Below are 26,266 nucleotides of genomic sequence, written 5' to 3'. Positions count from 1 at the left end.
TTCATATGCTCTTTCCACTAGAGTGACAAGGACAGGGATATGAGAAAAATAGGCCAAGTAGTGCAAGACAGCCTCTCCCCGCTCTTTATAAACTTGCTGCTGCCTTCTCCTCCTCTCAGTTCTGTCTTTGCAGTGAAACATCTCACCTCATTGGGTTATTGTAAACATTCAACAAATTGACACTGCAAAGAGCGAACTGCTTTGACTAGTTGATGAATTAACTTTAGCTGGTTCTTAATTGATTCCTGCAGTGCAGTTAGTTTGAATTATATTTGAAAAAGTAGTCGAGGAGTGTGATAAAAACAATTTTATATACTTTCGTTAATTCAAGAAATGTTACTACTCACAGGACCACCAACTTGTTGTTGAAATACATAGTGGGTCACCAGTTTGCTGACCACAAGACGTTGCATCAGATGGATCTGCTAATCTACCTAGAATAACAAGACAAATTAGTTATGCTCAGCAATATACTATTATCCAATTCTACATCTCAGTTAATATTATTAGGGTAATTGCAACAAAATGATATTCAAAACCTCTCAGAAATCAAATGAATGTTTTTACAAACTGATTGCAATGATAATAAGATAATATTCCCAAATTTGTGAGTTTTTGCTTTTAAATAATTGCTGTTTTCTTGTTCATGTTCCCTTTGCAACATTTTATACAAAGGCTGACAAACTCTTCTTAAGTCTGTCACTCCTGCTTTGAAACTATTTGTTACAAGATATATGAGAACCCCTGAGATTGTTCACTTACAAAATTCCCTCTCTTCTCCCTATCAATAAGTCTTTTGACCTGATTTGTTGTTACTCAGATTCCATTGGGAATTCAGTATATGAAGAATTCTGAGCACCATTTCTCATCCTACCTGTCTGTATATTAACCCTTAAGAGGAACATATCACTATACTCTGTTGTTCCTTTGTAATTTTTATTTGGTGTTCAGTGAACCTCTGTTGCAGCGGTTCTGTGGTTAGATTGGATTTATCTAAATAATTTCCTACAAGTACTTTGTGTTGCGATAAATGGTTTCATATTTTCATTGAGCAGACCAAACAAATTTAGTAAATTAAAGCAAAATACTGTGGAAGCTGGAAATCTGAAACAGACACAGAAAAAATCTCAGTAGGTCTGGCTACATTTGCAGAGAGAGAGATAGACACTTAACGTTTTGAGTCCAGTATGACTCTTCTTCAGACTCTTCTATTCTGCTGAGATTTTCTAGCAAAATTTGTGTTTGTTTCAAATTTAGTAAATATTACTCCAATTGCTAAGTTGTAAAGGAGGTCTGAATGATTCAAAGTGTTGCTATGTAATTAGAAACAAAGAAACTATTATTAAATAGCTTTTTGAAATCAACATCATTCTTGTTAAATAGTTTGTGCTGACATTTGTATGTGTAATACGTAAATGCTCTAACTTAGATGAAGTTGGACCATAAAGGAATAGCATCAGCGTTGACCTTCAGTTTGTCCACAACATTTTTAGGAAACTAACCAGACAAACCCACCTAGCCACAGAAATGTAGTGAACACCAAATAAAAATAACAAACGAGAAACATAGCATGCTGATATGTTGCCTTAAGTGTTAATATACAGACGGGTAGAATGAGAAATGGTAATCAATCTTCTTCACATGCTGGATTCCTGATGAAATCTGGGTAGCACAAATCAGGCAAAAGATTTATTCAGAGGGAGGAGAGAGAGAATTTTATTAGTGAACAATTTCAGGGAATCTCATAAATCTTAGGTTTGTTGATCTGAGACACCAGAGTTTATGCTACATTTAGGATCATTAAAAAACAAAAAGAAAGCAGAATTCTCACAGATATTTTTAATCAATCTGTTCAGATGCATTATGTCACACCTCTGTTGTAGATGGGGCACAAGACGTAGGCCTTCTGTTCCAGAATCTGTATTGCAAGAATCTCCATTTAGAAATATCCCATACATTTATTTGGTATTTTTATTTTTGATGAAGTATGTGTGCATTTGCTTATCTATTTGATCATTGGAAAGGACAAGAATGGTACTTTTAGTGAATACAGACACCCCACTAATTAGACTTCTAACACTTCAAAATGTAAGCCTTTCATAAAGCAAGAAAAAAAGTAGCTTGCTAACAAAGACAGAGAGTAACAAAGGAGTACCTGTAACATGAAGAACAGATGGTGAGTAGACATGGCAAAGGAAATGTTACATCATGCTTACATGAATGATATCTGTGGCACCTTTACTGCTACAAAGATCATTTATGTTCTGAGCACTCCAGATTCATCTCTTCTGAGATCTAAGGATGTGGGAAATCAGATCATGGAAAAGGAAAATGTCAACACCTGTTGCAGGGAGCTTTTTAAGACTTTTTTAATCAAGAATTCACTGTTGATGAAAGTATTTTCAATTGCAACCCTCAGCACTCAGTTAGAGATGAGCTCAGATCTTAACAACTGCCTAATGGGGTGATGAAAGCTATCAGATAAATGAAGAACAACAAAGCGCCTGAGGCAATGGAATCCTTGGGAAAATATTTAAATACAGAGTGAGGAACTAACATTACATAGCTGTGCTCTCATCCTACAAATTTGGAATGAAGAAGCTGGTCTGAACAAAGTTCAAAGTTGTAACAACCTTCAAGAAAGACAACAAATCCCTCTGTGAAAAATTACAGACATCTTCCTGCTCTTCATTGCAGGAAATATCATTATATAGACTGAAGATTGTAAGGGCACGAAATGTACTCTGCTTGGGGGATTTCAATGTCCATCACCATGAGTGGCTCAGCAGCAGCATTACTGGTTGAGCTGGTAGGGACCTTAAAGATGTAGGAATGAGGAAAGTGTGTCCAGCAGGCTAAGATTAAAGGTAGGGAGGAGGGACTTGGGGGAGGGGCGTTGGAAATGCGATAGGTGGAAGGAGGTCAAGGTGAGGGTGATAGGCCAGAGTGGGGGTGGGGGCGGAGAGGTCAGGAAGAAGATTGCAGGTTACGAAGACGGTGCTGAGTCCGAGGGATTTGACTGAGACAAGGTGAGGGGAGGGGAATTGAGGAAACTGGAGAAATCAGAGTTCATCCCTTGTGGTTAGAGGGTTCCTAGGCGGAAGATGAGGCACTCTTCCTCCAGCCATTGTGTTGCTATGGTCTGGTGATGGAGGAGTCCAAGGACCTGCATGCCCTTGGTGGAGGTGGAGGGGGAGTTGAAGTGTTGAGCCACGGGGTGGTTGGGTTGGTTGGTCCGGGTGTCCCTGAGGTGTTCTCTGAAACGTTCCACAAGTAGGCGGCCTGTCTCCCCAATATAGAGGAGGCCACATCGGGTGCAGCGGATGCAGTAAATGATGTGTGTGGAGGTGCAGGTGAATTTGTGGCGGTTATGGAAGGATCCCTTGGGGCCTTGGAGGGAAGTAAGGGGGGAGGTGTGGGCGCAAGTTTTGCATTTCCTGCGGTTGCAGGGGAAGGTGCCGGGAGTGGAGGTTGGGTTGGTGGGGGATGTGGACCTGACGAGGGAGTCACGGAGGGAGTGGTCTTTTCAGAACGCTGATAGGGGAGGGGAGGGAAATATATCCCTGGTGGTGGGGTCCATTTGGAAGTGGCAGAAATGACGACGGATGATACAATGTATATGGAGGTTGGAGGGGTGGTAGGTGAGGACCAGTGGGGTTCTGTCCTGATGGCGATTGGAGGGGCAGGGCTCAAGGACGGAGGAGCGAGAAGTGGAGGAGATGAGGTGGAGGGCATCGTAAATCACGTCTGGGGGAAATTGCGGTCTTTGAAGAAGGAGGCCATCTGTGTTGTATGGTATTGGAACTGATCCTCCTGGGAGCAGATGCGGCGGAGACGAAGGAGTTGGGAATATGGGATGGCATTTTTACAGGGGGCAGGGTGGGAGGAGGTGTAGTCTAGGTAGCTGTGGGAGTCGGTCGGTTTATAGTAAATGTCCGCGTTGATTCGGTTGCCTGAGATAGAAATGGAAAGGTCTAGGAAGGGGAGGGAGGAGTCTGAGACGGTCCAGGTAAATTTGAGGTCGGTGTGGAAGGTGTTGGTAAAGTGGATGAACTGTTCAACCTCCTCGTGGGAGCACAAAGCAGCACCGATACAGTCATCGATGTAGCATAGGAAAAGGTGGGGGCTGGTGCCAGTGTAGCTGCGGAAGATGGACTGTTCCACATATCCAATGAAGAGGCAGGCATAGCTGGGGCCCATGCAGGTGCCAATGGCTACTCCTTTGGTTTGGAGGAAGTGGGAGGATTGGAAAGAGAAGTTGTTCAGGGTGAGGACCAGTTCAATCAGTCGTAGGAGGGTGTCAGTGGTAGGATACTGGTTGGTACGGCAGGAAAGGAAGAAGCGGAGGGCCTTGAGTCCTTCGTGATGGGGGATGGAGGTGTACAGGGATTGGATGTCCATGGTGAAGATAAGGCGTTGGGGACCGGGGAAGCGAAAATCATGGAGGAGATGGAGGGCGTGGGTGGTGTCCCGAACGTAGGTGGGGAGTTCTTGGGCTAAGGGGGACAGGACTGTGTCGAGGTACGCAGAAATGAGTTTGGTGGGGCAGGAGCAGGCTGAGACAATGGGTTGGCTTGGGCAGTCAGGTTTGTGAATTTTGGGCAGGAGGTAGAAACGGGTGGTGCAGGGTTGTGGGACTCTGAGGTTGGAGGCAGTGGATGGGAGATCCCCTGAGGTGATGAGGTTATGGATGGTCTGGGAGATGATGGTTTGGTGGTGGGAGGTGGGCTCATGGTCAAGGGTGCAGTAGGAGGAGGTGTCCGCGAGCTGGCATTTAGCCTCAGCGGTGTTAAGGTCGGTGCACCAAACTACTACCACGCCTCCCTTGTCTGCCGGTTTGATAGTAAGGTTGGGTTGGAACGGAGGGAGTGGAGGGCTGCACGTTCAGAAGGTGAGAGGTTGGAGTGGGTGAAAGGGGTGAAGAGGTTAGCCCGCTGGACACAATTTCCTCATTCCTGAAGAAGGGCTCATGCCCGAAACGTCGATTCTCCTGCTCCTTGGATGCTGCCTGACCTGCAGCTGCTTTTCCAGCAACACATTTTCTGCTCTGATTTCCAGCATCTGCAGTCCTCACTTTACCTTAAAGATATAGCCGCTCAACAGATTCTGCAGCAGGTGGTGAGGGAACTAGCAAGAGGGAAAAACAACTTTATCTCAGCTTCACCAAACTGTCAGCTGAAGATGAATCTATCCATGACAGTATCTGTAAGAATGACAACTGCACAGTCATGTGGAGATGAAGTCCTGCTTTCATGATATTCCACATGGCAGCTCAGTGGTTAGCAATGCTGCCTCACAGAGCCAGGGACATGGGTTCAATTCCAGCCTCGGGTGACTGTATGCAATTTCACATTATCTTTGTGTTTGCTTGGGTTTCCTCTGGGTGCTCCAGTTTACCCCCACGGAACAAAGATGTGCATGGTCATGCTAAATTGCTCATCGCTGGGCATCCATGAGGTGCTGTGGGCCATCTGTAGCAGCAGAATTGGAGTCTAGCATAATCTGTAACCACATGGTCAAGCCATGGGATCAATCCTGGTTCAATAGAGAGTACAGGAGGGCATGCAGGTGCAGCACCAGGCATACTTGAAATGAAGTGTCAACCTGGTGAAGCTATGAAACAGAATTACTTCCATGCCAAACATCATAAGCAGCAAGTGCTAGAGCTAAGTGATCTCACAACCAACAGATAAGATCTAAGCTCTGCAGTCCTGCTACATCTATTTGTGAGTGGTGGTGGATAATCAAACAACTCACTGGAGGAGGAGACTGCACAAATCATACAATCATAGCATCCCTACAGCGTGGAAGCAGGCCATTTGGTCCATCAATTGTCCCCATCTTCAATGATGGAAGAGCCCGGCACATCAGCACAAAATATAAGGCAGAAACATTTGCAGCAATCTTCAGCTAGAAGTGTTGAGTGATGAGCCATCTCAGCTTACTCCAGTGGTTCCTAGCATTATAGATGCCAGTATTCAGTCAATTCAATTTACTCCACACGATATCAAGAAATGTTTGGGGACACTGGATACTGGAAATGGTATCAGCTCTGACAACATTCCGGCAAAAGTGCTGAAGACTTGTGCTCCAGAACTTGCCACTCCCCTACCCAAGCTCTCCCGGTACAGTTACATCACTGGCATCTATCCAATAGTATGGAAAACTGCCCAGGTACATCCTGTACATAAAGAGCAGGACAAATTCAACCCAGACAATTACTGCATCATCAGTTTGCTCTTGATCATCAGTAAAGTGATGGAAGGTGTCATCAACTGTGCTATCAAGCAGCACCTGCTCAGTGACGCCCAGTTTGGGTTCCACCAGGACCACTCAGTTCCTGACTTCATTAAACTGTTGGTTCAAACATGGACAAAAGAGCTGAATTTCAGAGGTGAGGTGAGAGTGACAGCCTTAGCATCAAGGCTGCATTTGAACAACTGTGGCATTAAGGAGCCCTAGCAAACCTGGAATCAATAGGTGTCAGTTGCCAAACTCTCCACTGGTTGGAATCATACCTAGCACATAGGAAGATGGTCATGGTTGTTGGAGCTCAGTCATTTCAGCTCCAGGACATCTCTGCAGGAGATCCTCAGAGTAGTGTGCAGGGCCCAAACATCTTCAACTACTTCATCAATAACCTTCCCTCCATCATAAGGCCAGAATTTAGAATGATCATTGATGATTCTGCAATCTTCAGCACCATTCATGACTCCTCATACTGAATTGTCAATGTTCAAATGCAACAAGATCTGGACAGTATCCAGGCTTGGGCTGACAAGTGACACATAACATTCATGCCACACAAATACCAAATTATGACCATCACCAATAAGAGACAAATTAACACCATTCCTTGTGAATCAATGGTGTTACCATCACTGAATTTCCCACTGTCAACATCCTTGGGGTTACAATTGACCAGTGCTCACTGGTGTCACCACAGCAGCTACAAGAGGCTAGGAATACTGTGGTAAGTAACTCATCTCCTGACTCCCCAAAACCTGTCCATCATTGACAAAACACAAGTCAGGAATGTTTGTCTGGATGAGTGCAGTTCCAACAACACTCAAGAATCTTAACGCCATCCAAGACAAAGCAGCCTGCTTTCTCTTGCATGGTCTAAGGAAAGGTTTGATTGGCACCACATCCACAAACATCCACTCCCTCTACCACTGATGCTCAGTAGTAGTAGTGTGTACTATTTACAAGATGTACTGCACAAATTCACCAAACATCCTCAGACAGCACCTTCCAAACCTACGACCACTTCCATCTAGAATGACAAGGGCAGAACATATATGAGAACACTATCACATTCAAGTTTCACTCCAAGCCACTCACCATCCTAACTTGGAAATGTATCAGTGTTCCTTCATTGTCGCTGGGTCAAAATCCTGGAATTCCTTCCCTAAGAACATTATGTGTCGACAAGAAGGCAACTCATCACCACCCTCTCAAGGGCAACTGGGGACTGGAAATAAGTGCTGGCTAGCCAGTGACGCCTACATCCCACAAATGATTTAAAAAGTCTTCTGAACAGACTCATTACACGTACTGAACAGCAACCCTCTAAATCTCAAGGTGGGTTCACGTTATCAATGGTCACAGCAAACATGATTTTCACATCTTGCCAACGACACAAAAATCTTGCAGACAACATTAAATTCTTTATGTGTTTTTTCTTTCACCTTGAGCAAAGCCTTTAAATCTGTAAATTATGAGGCACTCCAGCAAGTTCTACTCATTTATGGGTGTACTCCAAAATTTGTCACCATTCTTTGTGACTAGCACCCTGGTGGACTGCAACTCTATTTATCAAACGTATTATCAAGCTGGAGGGTGTTCATAAATTTGATCAGAATGTTGTCGGGTATGGAAGATTTGAGTTATAAAGAAAGGCTGGATAAGCTGGGGCTTTTTTTTCACTAGAGTGTAGGAGGTTAAAAGGCAACCTACTAGAAATTTATAAAATAAGGAGAGGTAAAGATAGCACTATGGTAGTTGTCTTTTCCCTAGATGGGGAATTTCAAGAGTAGGAGGCACATTTTTATGGTGAGAGAAGAGAGATTTTAAAAAGACATTAGAGGCAATTTTTTAACACAGACAGTGGTTCGCTTGTGGAATGAACTTCTTGAGGAGGTGATGAATATAATTATAATGTTTAAAAGACATTTGGATAGATACTCGAATAGGAAAGGTTTGGAGGGGTATGGGCCAGGAGCAGGCAGGTGGGGCTTGTTTAGGTTGGGATTATATTTGGCATGGACTGGTTGGACCAAAGGGTCTATTTTCATGCTATATGACTCTATGACTGATGATTCCAATTAAAATCTAAAACCATCTGACTTCAGTCAATGATCTCCAAAAAAGTGATGATTCATCAGTAATATAGGGACTTCTGATAGTGGTGGTGAGCAGTCTACTTGAACTACTGCAGTCTATTTGGCGTAGGTACACCCACAATATTGTTGGGGAGGAATTTCCAGGATTTTGACTCAGTGATGGTGAAAGAATGGTGTCTGGATGGCATATGGTCTGGAAGGGAACTTGCAAGTGGTGATGTTCATTTGCATCAATGCTCTTGTCCTTTAAGATGTAAGTGGTAATGGGTATGGAAGGTGCTGGCTAATGGTGAATTCCTGCAGTGCATCTTGTGAATGATACATACTGCTGCTGTTGAGCATTAGTGACGGAGGTAATGGATGAGGCGTAATATTGGATGAGGTGCCAGTTAAGTGGCTGCTTTCTCTTGCATGGTCTAAGCTTATTGACTGTTGTTGGAGCTGCACTCATCCAGGCAAGTGGGGAGGATTTCATCAGACTTATGATTTGTGCCTTGTAGATGATGGACAGGATTTGGGGAGTCAGTGGATGGGTTACTTGCTGTAGGATTCCGAGCCTCTGATCTGCACTTCTAGTCACATTATTTATCAGGCAAGTCTATTTCGTTCCTCATCAACAGCAGTGCCCAGGATTTTGACAGTACAGAATTCAGCGATAGAAATACCCAAAGTCAGTGGATAGAATCTCTGTTATTGGAATTCATCTTTGTCTGACATCTGTCGTATAAATGTTATTTTCCACTTATGAGTCCAGGGCCTACTGCATTTTAACATAGGCTGATTCAGTATCTGCAACATTGCAAATGGCACTGAACACTGTGTCATCATCAGCAGACACTTCTCCTTCTCACATTATGATGGAGGGAAGGCCGTTGATGAAGCATCTGAAGACGGTTAGACCCAGGACACCATCCTGAGGGACTCCTGCAGAGATGTCTTGGGTTTGACCTGACTGAACTCCAACAACCACAACCATCATCCTTTGTAATGGGTATGATTCCAACTAGAGGACAGTTCTCTATCTCCTGCAATTCCCATTGACCTTTGTTTTACTTGGGCTTCTAGGTGCCTCATTAGGTCAAATGTGGTCTTGAGGTCAAGTATATTGAATCTCACCTCACCTTTTGAGTTTCAGGCCTTTTTATTCACATTTTTGGGTAGATACCAGTGTTGTAGCTATACTGGAATGGCTTGCCTGGGGACATAGAACACTGTGGAGCATGCCTTCAGTACTTTTGCTGACATGCATTGCTTCCAGGTGTTTACTGATAAGAAATGGAATGGACCAAATTGGCTAAAAATCTGTAATGCTTAGACCTCCAGAGGATGCCAAGATGGAATATACACTTGGGACTTCTGAACAAAGATCATTGCAAATGCTTCAGCCTTACCAGTTGTACTGATGAGCTGGGCTTGCCCATCACGGTAATATTTACCTCCTTTTCCTCCAGTGAATTGTTTAATTGTCTGCAATCATTCATGACTAAATGTAGCAAGACTGCAGGGCTGAGCTCTCATTTGTGGGTTGTAGAATTTCTTAGCATGATGTATCACTTGCTCCATATGGTGTTGTCACACAAAGGATCCTGTGGTGTAGTTTCACTAGGTTGACACCTCATTTTTAGGGACTCCTAATATTGCTGTTGGCATGTCATGCTGCACTCTTCATTTGAACCAGGTTGTCCCTGGGCTTGATGGTCAGTGATGTGTTGGAGCTGATCTCCAGAAAATCATCACCATATATGCTGAGGCATATGTGAAGATGGGGCACATATTCAACATTCAGAAAACCAAAGTCTTCCATCAACAAACTCAAATGCATACACCCTAGCCCATTTGTTAGATTTCAGAATTAATGCTTGGAAAATACAGAAGTCTTCCAATAACTTGATAATTACCTTTCTCAGAAAGTGAACATTGACAAAGAAATTTAGGATTACCTGAAATTTGCTAAGGCAATCTTTAGCCACATGTGAAAGTGGGTGTTTGGAGATCACAACTTCAAAATTGAAACAAAGGTCATGATTTATTACAAGCTCATGGTCTCTTCCTTACATTACAGGGCTGAAACATTGTCAATGTACAGGAGGCACCTCAAAATACTGGAGTGTTATTACCAGTGCTGCTTGTAAAAAATCTAAAATATCAAGTGAAAGGACAGATGCACCAATATCATTGAATTCTCATAAGCAGGTTCCGCAAATGTCGAGACTATGCACTTCTGATATCAACTTCTTTGGTTTGGCCATACAATTTGGAAGCCAGATTTCAGCCTCCCAAATCAGAATGTCTTCATCCACCACAGTCAGGGCAGATGCATGAGAAACAGAAGGCAGAAGTGGATAGGTTCATGTTAAGTGAGGGAATCAAATATTGGATTTATTGACTGCCAGAGTGGTTTGAGGCAGTACTTTTGTTCTTATTTTGTATGTGCATGAGTTCGTGAGTGCTTCTAGGATATGCAGAAAAACAACATTAAAAGAATGCAAATTTGTCAACAACTCCTGGGCCTGGACCAAACTAAATGCACTCAGTGTCTGTGGAAAATCTCAATGACAAAATAAAGGATGAGTGGCAAAAAGCACAAGACATTTTTCAAATGCATAATACAAATCCAGACATCCCTCAGGACAAAACAATGTCCTACACAAAGCCTCAAGATCCCAAATCATCCTTATGAGCTTTTTCAGAACCACGGAAAAAATGATTCCTGCTCGTGATGGATAGTAGTCAATAGTACTTCAAACCATATAAGTGGACCGTATGCAAATAGCATTTAGATTTGAGACTATTATCCTGGTATTATTATGTTTATATATAATTGTACTTTTAAATAACATTTGTTCCTGTACAGTCCATTTGCAGTACTCAGAATGACATGAATTTTGCTCAGGGTTATATCATGAACACATTTAATTAATCTCATACCTGTGTTAAACTGCCATCCATGTTGCAGTGGCAAACCCCACAACATATTTCCTGTATTCCTGGGTCCAAAACTTTCCATGTACTTAGCTGTGACACTCAGAAGTATTTTATACATTCCCATTCGTTCCAGATAATTCCAAGGATTGATAACCGTTTTGTTATGGATGGTAACAAAACCAGCCAGTGAGTCTGGAACATTATCCCATAGTGGTGGATAATTTTCAGCTTCTCTCATGCTGTCATGTCCGTTTGCATTTGAACAAATTATCAGAAATGCAGAAAAGAATGCAGTGGCAGGTGCTTTGCAAACTGGAATAGGCCACGCCATTTTGAATGACTTCAAAAAAATGTTCAATTCTCTTTTTATAAGCTCCATGGTCTCCTCTGTATGTTTGCTATGAATTATCATGAATTTCACAAGTGTTTCTTTTCCCAGTGTCATTAATAAGTTTCAGCCTCACTCATGTGACAACTGAATTAACAACAAATCAATACAATTGGATAATGAACTATGACTTCTTAACAAGACAGTACACGCTGGGAGCAAAGCTTAGAAAATCAGGCGTTTACAAGTACAAGAAAGAGTTAATTATTAAGTGATAACATTTCAATAGAGATTACAATGCACTACAAGAATCAATGTTTTATAGGGAAATAGTTATTTTATAGACCCATCTTATTCAACTATAACAAGAAAAGTCATTCAATTGCCTGAGGGCTACCACAATGCTAACTTTGGCTGAACATTCGTCTTTGTTGCTTAATTTTTCATGCAACTACAGTTTGATGAAAATGAGGTCTGGAGTGGTGCCTCTCTAATCAGGGCCACGTATTGAATCCGATGTCCCCATGTATCCAAAGCAGTTTGAATGCATGACATTGTTGATGAAGTAGATATGCATGGTCAGAAGCTCATCTCAGGTTCAAATGTGGCACCAAGGTCTGATTCAGCCTCAGACAGTAACAGGGAGTGGGGTGAGATTATCTTAAAGTCTGTTAGAAAGATAAATTGTGACGTGAGTAAGCTCCATTATACTGAGCTTGATTAATATGCAACAGATTGTATAAAATGATTGTACTATAGAGATGTAGACTTTTTAATTAATCGTTTCAGACATGTTACAACACACCTCTGGAGTAGATGGGATTTTTCCCCAGGTCTTCTAGCCCAAAGGTAAGAACACTGCCACTGCACCAGAAGAGCCCTAAAGATGTATAAATGCAAAGCAAGAGTGTAACATTAAACATGATATAAACTCTTCAGTTATACACTTGTTGCTAAAAAACACGTTTCTATGCTTACTGTATCTCCTAGTTTCTGAAACGTTTTGCCCTTGTTAAACATTATGATTACAGAACTTCTTTGAGTCTTCCTGGCACATTTTTAAAGGAGTACTTCATTGTTAATCTGTTGCTGTATACCACTGTAACTAGGGCTTGATAAAAAATGTTGACTGGTAATTCCTCAAAGATATTATACAAAACTAGACACATTCCCAATGATAATGGATTAAATCACGATCATATTACTCAGAGTCAAATTCTGAGAAATACAAGGTAGCCATCATCATTCACCCAGTTAAAATGTTCTTTCACATCATCAAAGAGTAATTCTTAGCAGCAGTATGTTGCTCAAATATCCGTCCAAGTTTTTTTAATATTCATGTTGCCTTCTGCATTCTGCACAGCTATACCTTGTAAAACAATTCTAACTGACTGAGAGGTAAAGAATGGAACTTCCATAAGTCAAGAGGCAGCTTCACTGGAGTTTCTTCAAAATAAGAAGAGCTTTATACCATGTTTAATTATATATTAGATCTTTCCTTCATGCTCCAAGTGAAAAACTCCTTTACTCACCGATACAGATACCCTCACTTTAAAGTGCTCAAAAATTCAAAAAGTGGAAGAATGTCTTAGTTAATTTCTTTATTTGTCATTAAATATATTCTACAAGGCTATAGCCAGATATCTTCAGTAATGTCAAGATTTTATTCAGAAATGCACTAAAGAAGGAGACATACACTTACAAAATCCATGTTTTTCGGGTATGTACTATGAAATGTATAAGGTATCATGAAATGGTGTACATCAAATATTTCTAAAATCTTCTACATTCTAAATTGACTCTTTTATGAACTGCTGAAATAATTTCATTTTATGAAAAATAATCAAAGTTCCGACATTTGAGAGAGGAGATTGAGTAAGAAGTGTAATGTAAAGACAAATTGACCAATTATTCATTAGAGCTGTTTTGTACATGTGGAGGTGTTCTCTTTCTATTGGTTGTGAAGTGAATCTTTCTTTAAGGTAATTTATCTTATTTTTAATTTTCTTGCTATCACTCTAAGTGACCTTCACCTCTCCCTTTCTCACAATTTAGACTAGTTCACTGTTATAAGTGAGGCAGTTCAAGGTGGTGTCTGAAATCAAACAGCTGCTATTTCTCCCATTGTCAATGACTTCAATTTAACTCCATGGGGTTTGTTTCAAGGGCAACAACTGAATTGCTTAGTGAATTAATAACTAATATTATTTAATCAATTAATTACATGTTGGAAGAAAATTCTTCATGGTCAACTGAGTTTTGCATTTAAATTCTCCACGTACATGGTAATGCAAATTCACAATGTTTAACTTCACATTTACTTATTTTACAAATGTCTTACCGATACAAATTACACCATTATCATTTCATTTGCATTACTCAGGCCAATATACAGCATACCGATCATTCATGAAGATGTAAAACAATTTCTCTCATCTCTCCTCATAACTAACGTCTTTAATTCCTGGTATCATTCAAATAAATAACCTCTGCCCACTTTAATTCACAGCTTTTTCCAAATTTGGTGTTCAGCTTTGAACACAACACATAGACTAAATGATGCCATGCCCAATGATTCACATGTACCATGAATGAATATAAACAAAAAACAACATAGAAACATGTTTCCAATTGAGTGTCATGCTTCACAAGATCTGAGTTAAGATGGACCAACATTGATAGAGTCATAGAGATGTATTGCATTGAAACGGCCTCTTTAGTCCAATTCATCCATGCTGATCAGATCTCCTAGATCTTTAGGAAACATTCTGGTCACATGATATAATACAGTGATGATGTCATAAGCATGTCTCTTAAAGTTATACTGACATACTAACAATGAGATGTAAAACAACATACTCTTTTTGAAAAGTTCAAAATTTATGCTATGATTGTATATGTTATCAAATTGATAAATATATAAACATCTAAAATATAGTTGACAAAATCAGTATTTCAAACTTGAGTATAACACTTCAGAGGTTTGACAATTTGTGATGTTTTTATAATCGTATAACTGTCTGGAGAGGTAGACAGTGTTCTCTGTTGAACTTGCTTGAAAATCTGACTGTCTCACTGCTGATTCCTGTCACTCTGCATTACTGCGTAATCATCAAAATTGGAGTGTTCTTCCTCACATTCTTTGGTCCAAGATGGTTTTTGTTCCTTAGTAATGTAACACCAGTATCAGGAATTACTTTCTGTGATCATGGTTGGTAACACATTCTGGAATCCTTTGTTGGTTTCCAATTATTTGCATTTCTAATTTGCAATTTCTGCCTAAAGTCCAATTTTAATTGTTCTCTAACTACATGCATATTGTACATCTCTTTGAGTGTCCTCTCTCTTTAAGAGAATGTCCTATGTATCAAACTGATTAGATAATTGCTAACTGCTTCTGAACATAAGTAGTTCTGGGGATAAAAATCCCGTCTCCACTGATGTCGCCCAAGAATGCAGTAACACAAATTAAAAATCTTGTTCTGTTGGTTAAGACTTTATTATCATTGATTTGACATGCACCATATTGTCTGTTTTGCAGTCTGAACGTAGATAGTGGGATGATAACATACTATAAGTTGATTCACCACTTAGTCCATATCTCTTTGAATAGTTACCAGTGACCTGTTGCACTTTGTGATCAAAGATACTGAGTAAACTGAAAATAACACTCATCATGCCAACGATAGTGACTAGGGAGGTAATACCATGGCAAGTAATCAAATTTAAATCTTAAGTATCTGGAATTAATGGCAACTAGGGTCAGGCAATAAATGCTGGTCCAGGCAGTGATGTCCACAGTCCATGAATGAATCAAAACAAAACAGAGATATTCATCATGTTGCTAAGTGATTGAACAATGGGAAATTTAGAGGAAATTATCTGCCATAAGGATGTAATCTTTGCTGAGCACTGCGAGTGCATCTGTCACTATTTTCTTCCAAGGTACAGATGTAAATACCCCTTTCAATGCGGGGTGATACACTTGGCCAGCCTTATGTGCTTTTTGATCTGTTGAATATCCTAATTTTCCTTGACCCACACATGCTACTAACTGTGTGTATTCAATACCCATGTGTTCTTGATGTAGCCCAGCATGATATCTTGGCATTATCCTTTGGGAATTAGGATGTATTTCCCCTTGAAAATGGCTTGACATGAGAGAACAAATATGAATCTGTATGGCCAAAAGTGAAGAAACTCTCTCAGGTACTTCTTCAAATGCAGTCAGACCGTCCCTGAGCAATGATCCTTTGCAAGGAAGTCTGGAGAGAGAGGTTTTCTCAAGGTTTGTTCCGAACAGCTCTGTGTCTCAGGACTCCATGCTCTACAGTCTGCTCCCTGGGATGCATAGCGAGACAAACATCAACTGCAAAAGGAGGGCCATCATCTCAGTGAAAAACGCTCTTTGGTCACTATTGGTCTTCCAGAGCAAGGAGTTGACCTCGATCGAGTGTGGCAGACTGACACCTTCCAAGGTGCAGGACTACGTGCTGAGGGAAGCACTAAAGCTTGGGGCAGCTGATACCAAGGCATAGTGGAGAAAGACCACCATCTAGTGTCTATCGGCCAAAGTACAATAAGAGTCTGTCCAGTTATCGTACCCTCTCGGTGCTTCAAATGTAATTATATATAGTCTGGTATAAGTAAAAATTGCCTTGGGTTTGCTTTATTCTCCATATGTAAAGACTGTATGGAACTGAACTGCCATAGTGACTATGTATGTATATAAAGATTTTTATGAATAAAGTATTTTTTGAAATTTAAAAAACCCTTTGCAACACTTTATTCATGTTCAGCAGTTGTCGATTGCATCTGCTCACATTGGCTAAAGTGTAACAGGAGGCGACATGGTGGCTCAGTGTTTAGCAATGCTGCCTCAGAGCACCAGGGACCTAGGTTCGATTCTAGTCTCGGGTGACTGTGTGGAATTTGCACATTCTCCCTATGTCTGCATGGGTTTCCTCCCACAATTCAAAGATGTGTAGGTTAGGTGGATTGGCCATGCTAAATTTTCCATAGTGTTTAGGGCTGTGTGAATTAGGTGCATTGTTCAAGGTTAAATATAGGGGAATGAGTCTGGGTGGGTTACTCTTCGGAGGTTCATTGTGGACTAGTTGGGCCGAAGGCTTGTTTCCCACACTACAGGGATTCGATGAAAATTCATCAGATCAATAAAATGAAACAAAGAACTGTGGATGCTGAAAATCTGAAACTTAGCAGATGTGACGTTATCTGTGGAAAGAAAGCAAAATTAATGATGGGACACATCTGAAGAAGAATCATTGGACTTGAAATGTTAATTCTGATTTCTGTAGATAGATGCTGCCAATCCTACTGATTTTCTCCAACATTTTCTGTTTTTGTAACTCATCAACCTTGTGTAAACCTTCATAGTTGAGAACATCAATATGTAGAGCAAGTATTTGTGAGGTTGAGGTCGGTTATTTAATGCTTTAGATCCTGGTACTTATATTTCTTACTTCAAAGTCCTTGACCCTTGATAAGTTAATGCCTTATGACATGCATCAACCGTGAATTTGTTGCTAAATAAGCATGTGTGATTCCAAATAACAGAGCCAACATTTTCACATTATGTTTTGAAATAGTTGGCTTGTGCAGATAACAATATTTTCGAGTCAAACGCAATAGAGTTAGTATCTTCCAAAAGACATGTGCCTCGTGCCTTATTGCGATGCATTCAGTTTGGAAACTATGACTCTCCTGGACTGCAGTATTACAATAAGCAAGACTTTGATGAAAAACTTGCTTGAGACAATCAAAGACACATCATGTTGGATATGTCATTTTGCCAGGGAATGTCCATCTTGAAAAAACCTCTCAGGCAGAGATACACTTCTGAGAAGTTAAAAATATATGGTGAGATTAAATTGCAAAATCTCATGCAACTTTGCAAATCCTCTTTATCTTAAGGGGGTCAGCATTTGTTTAACATTCTCAATACTACTTGGATCAGAACAAACTTCATGGGCAGACTAAATGGATCCAAAGAACTTTACCTGACAGGAGTTGACTTGGCACTTTGTGCTGTCAAATCCAATTCCTTGTTGTGTTGCAGTCATCAGAAGGTGAAGGTTGTGGTCATGCTTTACCTCTTCACAAAAGACCACAATATTGTCAACTATGCAAATATAGCATGGTGTGTTCACGATAATCCTATTCATGTGCTGCTGAAGAATATCCTAGCTAACTTATAGCCCAAATAGTAACTGTCAGAAACAATAGCATCAAAAAGGCATGCAAATTCTAAATGTAGTGAGATCTTGGGATTCTTCCTTTAAATGGACAGACCAATATGCATGCCTTATATCTTGGTTAGAAAAGAATATTGTGCTGGAAAATTTAAGATTCCAACAGAACTATTTTGTGTGGACACATTTTATGTGAAAGATTAAGGTGCCTTTGATCTAAGCATTCGGTTATTCTGCCACATGTATAGATGAGAAGCGAAATGACCGGGGCTTGTTCTGGATGCCTCTCCAGTGGGGGGAATACAAATGTGGTGATAGTATATGATAGCATAGTGAGCCGGTTACCAACTTTCTGTACAGCCAAGGGTGTGACTCCAGAAGATTTTGTTGCTTTGCTGGGTTTCAGTACATTTGCTTAGTGTGGGTTGGAACTTAGAATGAGAGGTGAAGGATCATAACTAGGAAAGAGATTCTGTTTTGACAGTATGAGAATCTGGGAACTAAACTGAAATGCAGAACGTCAAGGATAATATTTCTGGATTAAAATTGGTAGAAAGCACATAAGATGTTTGGAATAATTAGCTCAATGACTGTTGTGAAAAAAAAATGGGTTCTGCCTTGTGTGGCATTGGCACCAGTACTGGGAAAGTGGGAACCATATCATTGGTAGAATGTGTACAAGAATCTTGCTGGGATTAGCGTTCCAGGGAGTCATCTGGGGAAGTACATAAGGGCTGAATCTAAACAATGAGTGTAAGCAATCAATATGGTTACATGCAGTACATCAAGGCAGCAAAACAATTATACAGGAAATGGGGGGGCGGGGTGTCAGAGGATGGCAGGAAGGGACAGAGAAAATAAACCTTAGAACAAAAATAAATCAAAGCTAAATGCTACAAAGTTAACAAAAAGATAAAACTAAATACTTTATATCCAAGTGTGAAAAGCAGATATAACGAAATAAATTAATTGATAATGCGCATTGAAGTAAATAAATACCATCTAATATTCATTATAGAGAATGTTGCTTTATGGTGACAGCAATTGGATTCTATGTATTAAAAGGTATGTGACATTCAAGAGGAATTTTGAAGCTACGTGGAGGGGTAGCACTGTTAATCGAAGATAGTGTTGGTGCAATAGCTAGAGATGACCTTACATCAGGAGATAAGAATGTAGCATTTATTTAATTGAGTGAAGATGAGGAATAGTAGGAGAAAAAAGTCACAAGTGAAAGTCATTGACATGCTGCCTCACAGTAATTACAAGAATGTTACCTCAGAGTACAATGGGCTCTTGATCAGATAGGCCAATGTGCTAAGGAGTGACAGAAGGAGTTTAATTTAGATAAATGTGAGGTGCTGTATTTTGGAAAAGCAAGTCAGAGTGGGACTTATATATTTCATGGTAATGTCCTGGGGAGTGTTGCTGAACAAAGAGACCTTGGAGTGCATGTTCATAGTTCATTGAAAGTAGAGTCACATGTAGATAGGATAGTGAAGAAGGAATTTGGTATGCTTTTCTTTATTGGTCAGAATATTGCATACAGGAGTTGAGAGGTCATGTTGCACCTGTACAGGACATTGGTCAGGCCACTTTTGGAATATTGCATGCCGTTCTGGTCTCCTTCCTATTGGAAGGACGTTGTGAAACTTGAAGGGTTCAGTAAAGATTTACCAGGATTTACCAAGGATGTTGCCAGGGTTGGAGGATTTGATGTATAGGGAGAGGCTGAATAGTCCAGGGTTGTTTGTCGGAGGCTGAGGAGTGACCTTATAGAGGTTTATAAAATCATGAGGGACATGGATAGGATAAATAAACAAGGTCTTTCCCTAGCGTGGGGAAGTCCCGCACTAGAGGGCATAGTTTTAGGGTGAGAGGAGATAGATATAAAAGGGACCTAAGGGCCAACATTTTCACACAGAGGGTGGTGTACGCTGGAATGAGCTGCCAGAGGAAGTGATGGAGGCTGGTACAATTATAGCATTGAAATTATATCTGCGTGAGTATATGTATAGGAAGGGTTTAGAGGGATAAAGGCCAAATACTTGCAAATGGGACAAGATAACGTTAGGATATTTGGTTGGCATGGATGAGTTGGACCAAAGGGTCTGTTTCCGTGCTGTACATCTCTATGACTCTATGACCCTATGACACTGTAACATGAAGTGTACAAGAAAGAATACTGTGTGCTTGTTAATAAAATATGGCATATGAATTGGAAGTTCATATCGACATATCCGGAAGATACTTTTGAAATAGTTTAATAGAAAGTACATTCTGGAATAGACTAGACAGCAGGTTATACTGCATTTGATATTGTGTAACATGTCAGGTTTAATTAATGACCTCAAAGTGAAGGGATCCCTCAGTAGCAGTGACCATAACATGATTGAATTTTATATAAATTACAAAAGGAGAAGATGTAAGGGAATATTTTAACCTGAAGTAAGAACCAATTATGTGGGCATGAAAACTGTAGCTAGCTGAAGTGTTCTGGGATACTAAGCCACATGATAGATCAATTAAGAAGCAGTATTGGAAATTTACAGGGATATATTGGAATACTCAGAATAAGTATATTCCTATTACAAAGGAAGTCTCTAAGATGGGAATCTATCATAAGAAAATGAGAGGAAGAGCAGGATCAGCACAATCAACCCATCAAGTCTGCTCTACCTTTTATTAAGATCGTGTCATTGAGTAAAAGAGTTGAACAGCATGGAGACAGACCCTTTGGTCCAACCTATCCATATCATAAATTAATCTAGTCTCCTTTGCCAGCATTTGGCCCCTATCCCTTTACACCGTTCCTATTCATATACCCGTACAAATGCCTTTTAAATGCTGTAATTGTGCCAGCATCCACCACTTCCTCTGATAGCTCATTCCATACATGCAACAGCTTCTACATGAAATCATTACCCATTAGGTCACTTTTAAGTCTTTCATCTCTCAACTTAAATCTATTCCATCTAGTTTTGGACTCCCATACCGTGGGAAAAAGAACTTGGCTATTCACCCTATTCATGCCCCTCATGATTTCATAAACCTCTATCAGATCATCTCTCAACCTCTGTTTCTCCACAGAAAATAGTCCCAACCTACTTCGTGTCTCCCTATTGCTCAAACCTTCCAGCCTCAGCAACATCCTTGTAAAATATTTCTGCGTCCATTCAAGTTTAACAACATCTTTCCTATAGCAAGGAGAACAGAATTGAAGACAATATTCCAACACAAGGTGTCATCTCTTTTGTGTCAGCTCCTCATAGCCCTCAATTCCTGGAAATTTCTAAAATCCATCTACGTCTTCTTTAATTCCTTCAGTGATTGAGTCTCCACAATTCTCTAGGGTAAAGAATTCAAGACATTCACTATCCTTCAGGGCGAAGAACTTCCTTTGCATCTTAGTTTTAAGTGAATGTTCCATTATTCTGTTACTATGTTTCCTAGTTTGAGACACCCATGAATGGAAATATCTTGTCAATGTCTACACAGTCAAGACCCTTCAGATTCTACTGTGTTCAAAAAGAATACCCCTCTTTCTTCTAATTTTAAATGAATCAAGGCCCGACCTGTTTAACTGTTCTTGATGAGTTGACTCCTGTATTTCAGGAATCGGCCTGGTGAATCTCTTTTGAACTCCTGCAATGCCGGTATATCCTTTCTTAAGTACAGGGACCAAAACAGCATACAGGGCTCAAAGTGTGGCCTCACCAATACCCTGTTCAGTTGCAACAAGACTTCCCTAGTTTTAATCTCCAACCCTCGCAAGAAAGGATAAAATGCCATTTGCTTACATAATTAATTGCACATTCATGGTTAACTATTAAAGTTGGGAAAAGCATAAAAGCATATAATTCCACATTGTTCATAAATTAGTAATTAAATATACCCATAGTTGTTATTAAATTGTACTTTTAAATAAAAACCATTTGTTTTACAAAAATATTTTACAAAAATATTTAAAGACTACTGGGACAGACTGAGATCTTTATATTTTGATCAAAAATTTGAAATAACTGTCAGGTACTGTTGCTATTTGAATGGTGGATGATGGGGACTCTGCATAAACAGAAAATACATGATTGTAACAGAAATAAAATCACCAAAATGCCATATGAAGTACTTCATAGCAACATTTTGTCAAACAAAACAGGAAATACGGAAGAAAAACAAATAATTGCCTCATAATAAGTGCTAATCTATTGTCCAGATGTCTAAACAACCTCCATTGCAGCCCAATTACCACTATTGCTTCCCACTACTCCCCACCAACAGGAGTCGAAATGAATGCACAATTTGATATACAAACAGGTCATCCATCATCTTATAGATGGCAGAGCAGGGTCAAGGGGCTAAAGGGCCTACTTCTTCTCCTATTTTGTATGTTTGTATGGATGTACTTTGGCTGTTCAATGGAGTCCATCAGTTCTGTAGTCTTTTTCATCTCAGATAAAGTATTAAAATTATTAACCTGTATTGAAAATCAAATTAATAAGTGCTCAAACAAGTTTATATATAAGCTGCCTTAATTAATCATTAAAATATTACTTACTTCTGCACTTTGTTGGTGGGGAGTAGTGGGAAGCAATATTCAATGACCTCGAATTCACTATCTTTTAAAGGAGAGTTCCAGAGTCATATAACCCTCTGGGAAAAAAAAATTCTCATCAGTTTCCTGAAAGGGTGATCCCTAATGTTAAAACCGTGTCTCCTCGTTCTTGAGTCAGCAAATGATAAAATAACCATTCCACTTCCACGTTGTCAAAAACATCAGGATTTTGTACACCTCAATCAAGTCACTCTTCACTCTTCTAAACTTCAAGTGGAAACAAATTCAATCTGTCCAACACATCCTTATAAGCCAATCCACTCACTCAATGTTTCAATCTTATAAACATCCTCTGAACTTTCACTAATGCATAGATATCATTCCTTAAATAAGGAGATCAAAATTGCACACAGTACTCAGGATGTAGTCTCACTAATGTCTTGCATAACTAATGATAACATGCTTATTTTTACGTTCAATTCCTTTTACAATGAAGTTAGTTATTCTATTAGCCTTCTTGATACATGCTGTATCTGGAGGTGAATTTCCTGTCACTCATTCACCTAAATTCCTCTTCACATTGGATGTCGACAATCATTCTCCATTTAAGTCATACTCTGTGTTTTTCATTCTTCCTGAAATAAAAAATACTTGATAATTTCCCACATTATATTTCACCTGTCAGATTTTTGCCCAAACACTCAACCAATCTGATTGCAACTTCTGCCCATCTGAATAGACTCCGCAGGTGAGAAGGCCAGACAGAATACTCAAGGCTGTCAGCAGTTGGCATTGAGTAACTGAGATGGGCATTGCCAATCTAAGTAGGAGATCATGAAGGCTCATTGCGGTGGAGGCTTCTTTTGATGAGTTCATAAAAGGAATAAGAATGGGTAATAAATACTGGTCAAGTCAGTGATGCTGACATCCAAGAATAGATTTTTTGGAATGGTATAACTGCTTGTAGCCAGAGCTTCCAGGATATTAGAAACAAAAAACAGAGGTTGCTGCAAAAGCTCATCAGATCTGGCAGCATCTATGCAGAGAAATCAGAGTGAACATTTTGGGTCCGGTGATCCTTCCTCGTGACCCGAAACATTAACTCTGATTACTCTTCACAGATTCTGTCAAACATACTGAGCTTTTCCAGCAACTTCTGTTATATTGCTGATTTACAGCATCCTCAGTTCTTTCAGCTCCCAGGATATTATTGCAGAATAGAAACACCTCCAAACGAACAGCTACTCCCTATGGCACCCACAGTGTCTGAAGGAGAGGGAGGAGAATTAAAGGAGGCCTTTCTGGCCTCTGCAGAGACCCTGACTCGCTGTGAGGAAAGTACTGGCAGCAATACTAATTGATCTGTAGGTTGAAAATTAATTGACACTAATTACAACATTCTTAATGGTCAACCACTGATGCCAAGCAAGTCAATCATGTCAGTCTGACCTTACCCAGCAAGAATACTCAGAGGCAGATTAATCAGCTCAACAACTTGATGGGTAATTTTCTAAAATTCCTCCCCTCCCTTTTTCAAACTATATAATAAGATTCTACCCTATTGTTAGCAGTAAACACACCTAGGTCAGGATCACATAACCCAATCCCTTGATTATTCCCAACACACAGGTGAAGAACTCTTACCATGCCTTGCTTTTAGTTTCCAATGACATTCTCCAAGCAAATTCGCCTAAGGTTTCCTACATATCCAATTGCCAAAACAAAAATCAGCTTTAAATGCTTTTATTTTTTACATTAGAAAATATAGTGAAAAAGAAAAATGTGGTATTCATTTATTTTTCTAACTTCATATGTCCAATTGGTTTCCATTCCCTATCCCTTAGAATGATTCTTTGACTCTATTTTGTAAAGGACACAGACAAGGTTGACTCAACTACAAAATTGTTGTTTATTAAAATATACATCCTGACACACTGATTTAAAACCTCTAAACTGCTTTAAATGACACAACACCTTAATCAGTTCATCCAATTTAAATTCCTCCATGATTCAACCTCAGCTTTAAAACTAAAACACATAAAGTTAACATGATTTATTAGCAAAAAAACTTTTGCCAAGAAACCTCAGGCAAAACCGATGTTTCTGCCCCAAACTGTACTTAATTCAGACTCAAACCCACTGAATTTGATTGTCACCTCGAAATTGCCCTAATGTCTCAGCCCCATTATCTTTTGGATTTGGCTGATAACTTACAAACCTGCATGCGGTTAGTCCTTCAGGTGGGAGCTACTGGCTGATCAATTCTGAAGCTCCATCTTGAAAGCAGTGCCAAACCTTTTACTCTTGTCCTTTTTATAATGGTCGCTACTAAAATGTCATAAACATGCTTCCTGAGGCCATTCTGCCAATGGTCACTGTTTAGCGCTCTCTTTGATTCTTCTACACAGACATATACAGTGCCGATGTTATTTCCACAACTTGAAAGCAATGAATTCCTTCAAGATGAGGTATCCTTGCTCCAAAGCTGATCTGTATTCAAAATGATTCTCTCTTTCAAATTGAGTGACATTTATTTTTGAGTCATTTTCTTTTAATTATTAGATTCCCTACAGCACAGAAACAGGCCCTTCGGGTCCACACCGACCCTCCAAAGAGTAACCCACCAGACCCATTCCCCTACTTGTACACCTATCTCACTATGGGCAATTTGGCATGGCCAATTCACCAAACTTGCACATCTTTGGACTCTGGAGCACCCAGCAGAAGCCCATGCAGACACAGGGAGAATGTATAAACGCCACGCAGTCACCTGAGGCTGGAATCGAACCTGGGTCCCCAGCACTGCGAGGCACCATGCTGTAATGGCTTCCTCCATTTCTTAATTTCATTATATGATGATGGTTATCATGTGTCATTGTCGAGCGGTTTGGCTGATTCACTTCTTTAATTTTATTTACCGATAACTTCTATTGATTGATCATTTGTGACAAGTTACTTTCACAACTCCCATTTAGCTCTTTACCTTTATCAGTTTTCTAGTTGGTTATGTACCTTTTGGAAAAATGCTTCAGGGTATTAAGCATTCCTGAACAGTAAAATTATCAGGAGCTGGAACTTATAAACACAGAAGTCCATTACTAATTACATTTCATTTAGAGGCATAGAATGAAGAGATGTACAGCACGGAAACAGACTCTTCAATCCAACTTGTCCATGCTGACCAGATAACCTAAGTTAATCTAGTCCTATTTGCCAGCACTTGGCCCATATCCCTCTAAACCCTTCCTATTCATATATCCATCCAAAGCTTTTTAAGTGTTGCAATTGTATCAATCTCCACCACTTCCTCTGGCAGCTCATTCCATAGGCGCACCACTCTCCACATGAAAATGTTGGCCCTTAGGTCCCTTTTGTATTTTTCCCCTCTCACCCTAAACCTCTGTCCTCTATTTCTGGACTTCCCCACCCCAGGGAAAAGACTTTGTCTATTTATCCTATCCCTGTCCCTCATGATTTTATAAACCTCTATAAGGTCACCCCCTCAGTCTTCGCATTCCAGGGGAAACAGCCCAAGCCTATTCAGCCTCTCCCTATAGCTCAAATCCTCCAACTCTGGCAACATCCTTGTAAATCTTTTCTGAACCCTTTCAAGTTTCACAACATCTTTCCGATAGGAAGGAGACCAGAATTGCACGCAATATTCCAACAATGGCCTAACCAATGTCCTGTACAGTCGCAACATGACCTTTCAACTCCTGTACTCAATGCTCTGACCAATAAAGGAAAGTATACTAAATGCCTTCTTTACTATATCCTATCTACCTGCGACTCCACTTTCAGGAAACTATGAACTTGTACTCCAAGGTCTCTTTGTTCAGCAATACTCCCTAGGACTTTACTATTAAGTGTATAAGTCATGCTCGGATTTGATTTTCCAAAA

General features: G+C 40.1%; 1 protein-coding gene across 1 annotated transcript in view; it reads right to left on the bottom strand.

The window, feature by feature from the left end:
• Window positions 1-11,508, bottom strand: part of leg1.1 (liver-enriched gene 1, tandem duplicate 1) — a 37,172-nt gene extending 25,664 nt beyond the window's left edge. Inside the window, exons 1-2 of the mRNA XM_060854833.1 lie at window positions 11,274-11,508; window positions 348-434 (exon numbers count right to left, since the gene is read on the bottom strand). Of these exons, the coding sequence (XP_060710816.1) occupies window positions 348-434; window positions 11,274-11,508 (322 nt within the window). The remainder of the gene's footprint in view (window positions 1-347; window positions 435-11,273) is intronic.
• Window positions 11,509-26,266: the final 14,758 nt, after the last annotated feature.

This window comes from Hemiscyllium ocellatum, chromosome 3 (genome assembly GCF_020745735.1).
Source record: "Hemiscyllium ocellatum isolate sHemOce1 chromosome 3, sHemOce1.pat.X.cur, whole genome shotgun sequence".
In the NCBI taxonomy this organism is placed as follows: Eukaryota; Metazoa; Chordata; class Chondrichthyes; order Orectolobiformes; family Hemiscylliidae; genus Hemiscyllium; species Hemiscyllium ocellatum.
Note: the sequence above shows the minus strand (reverse complement) of the source record. Positions and strands in the feature narration are given on the sequence as shown.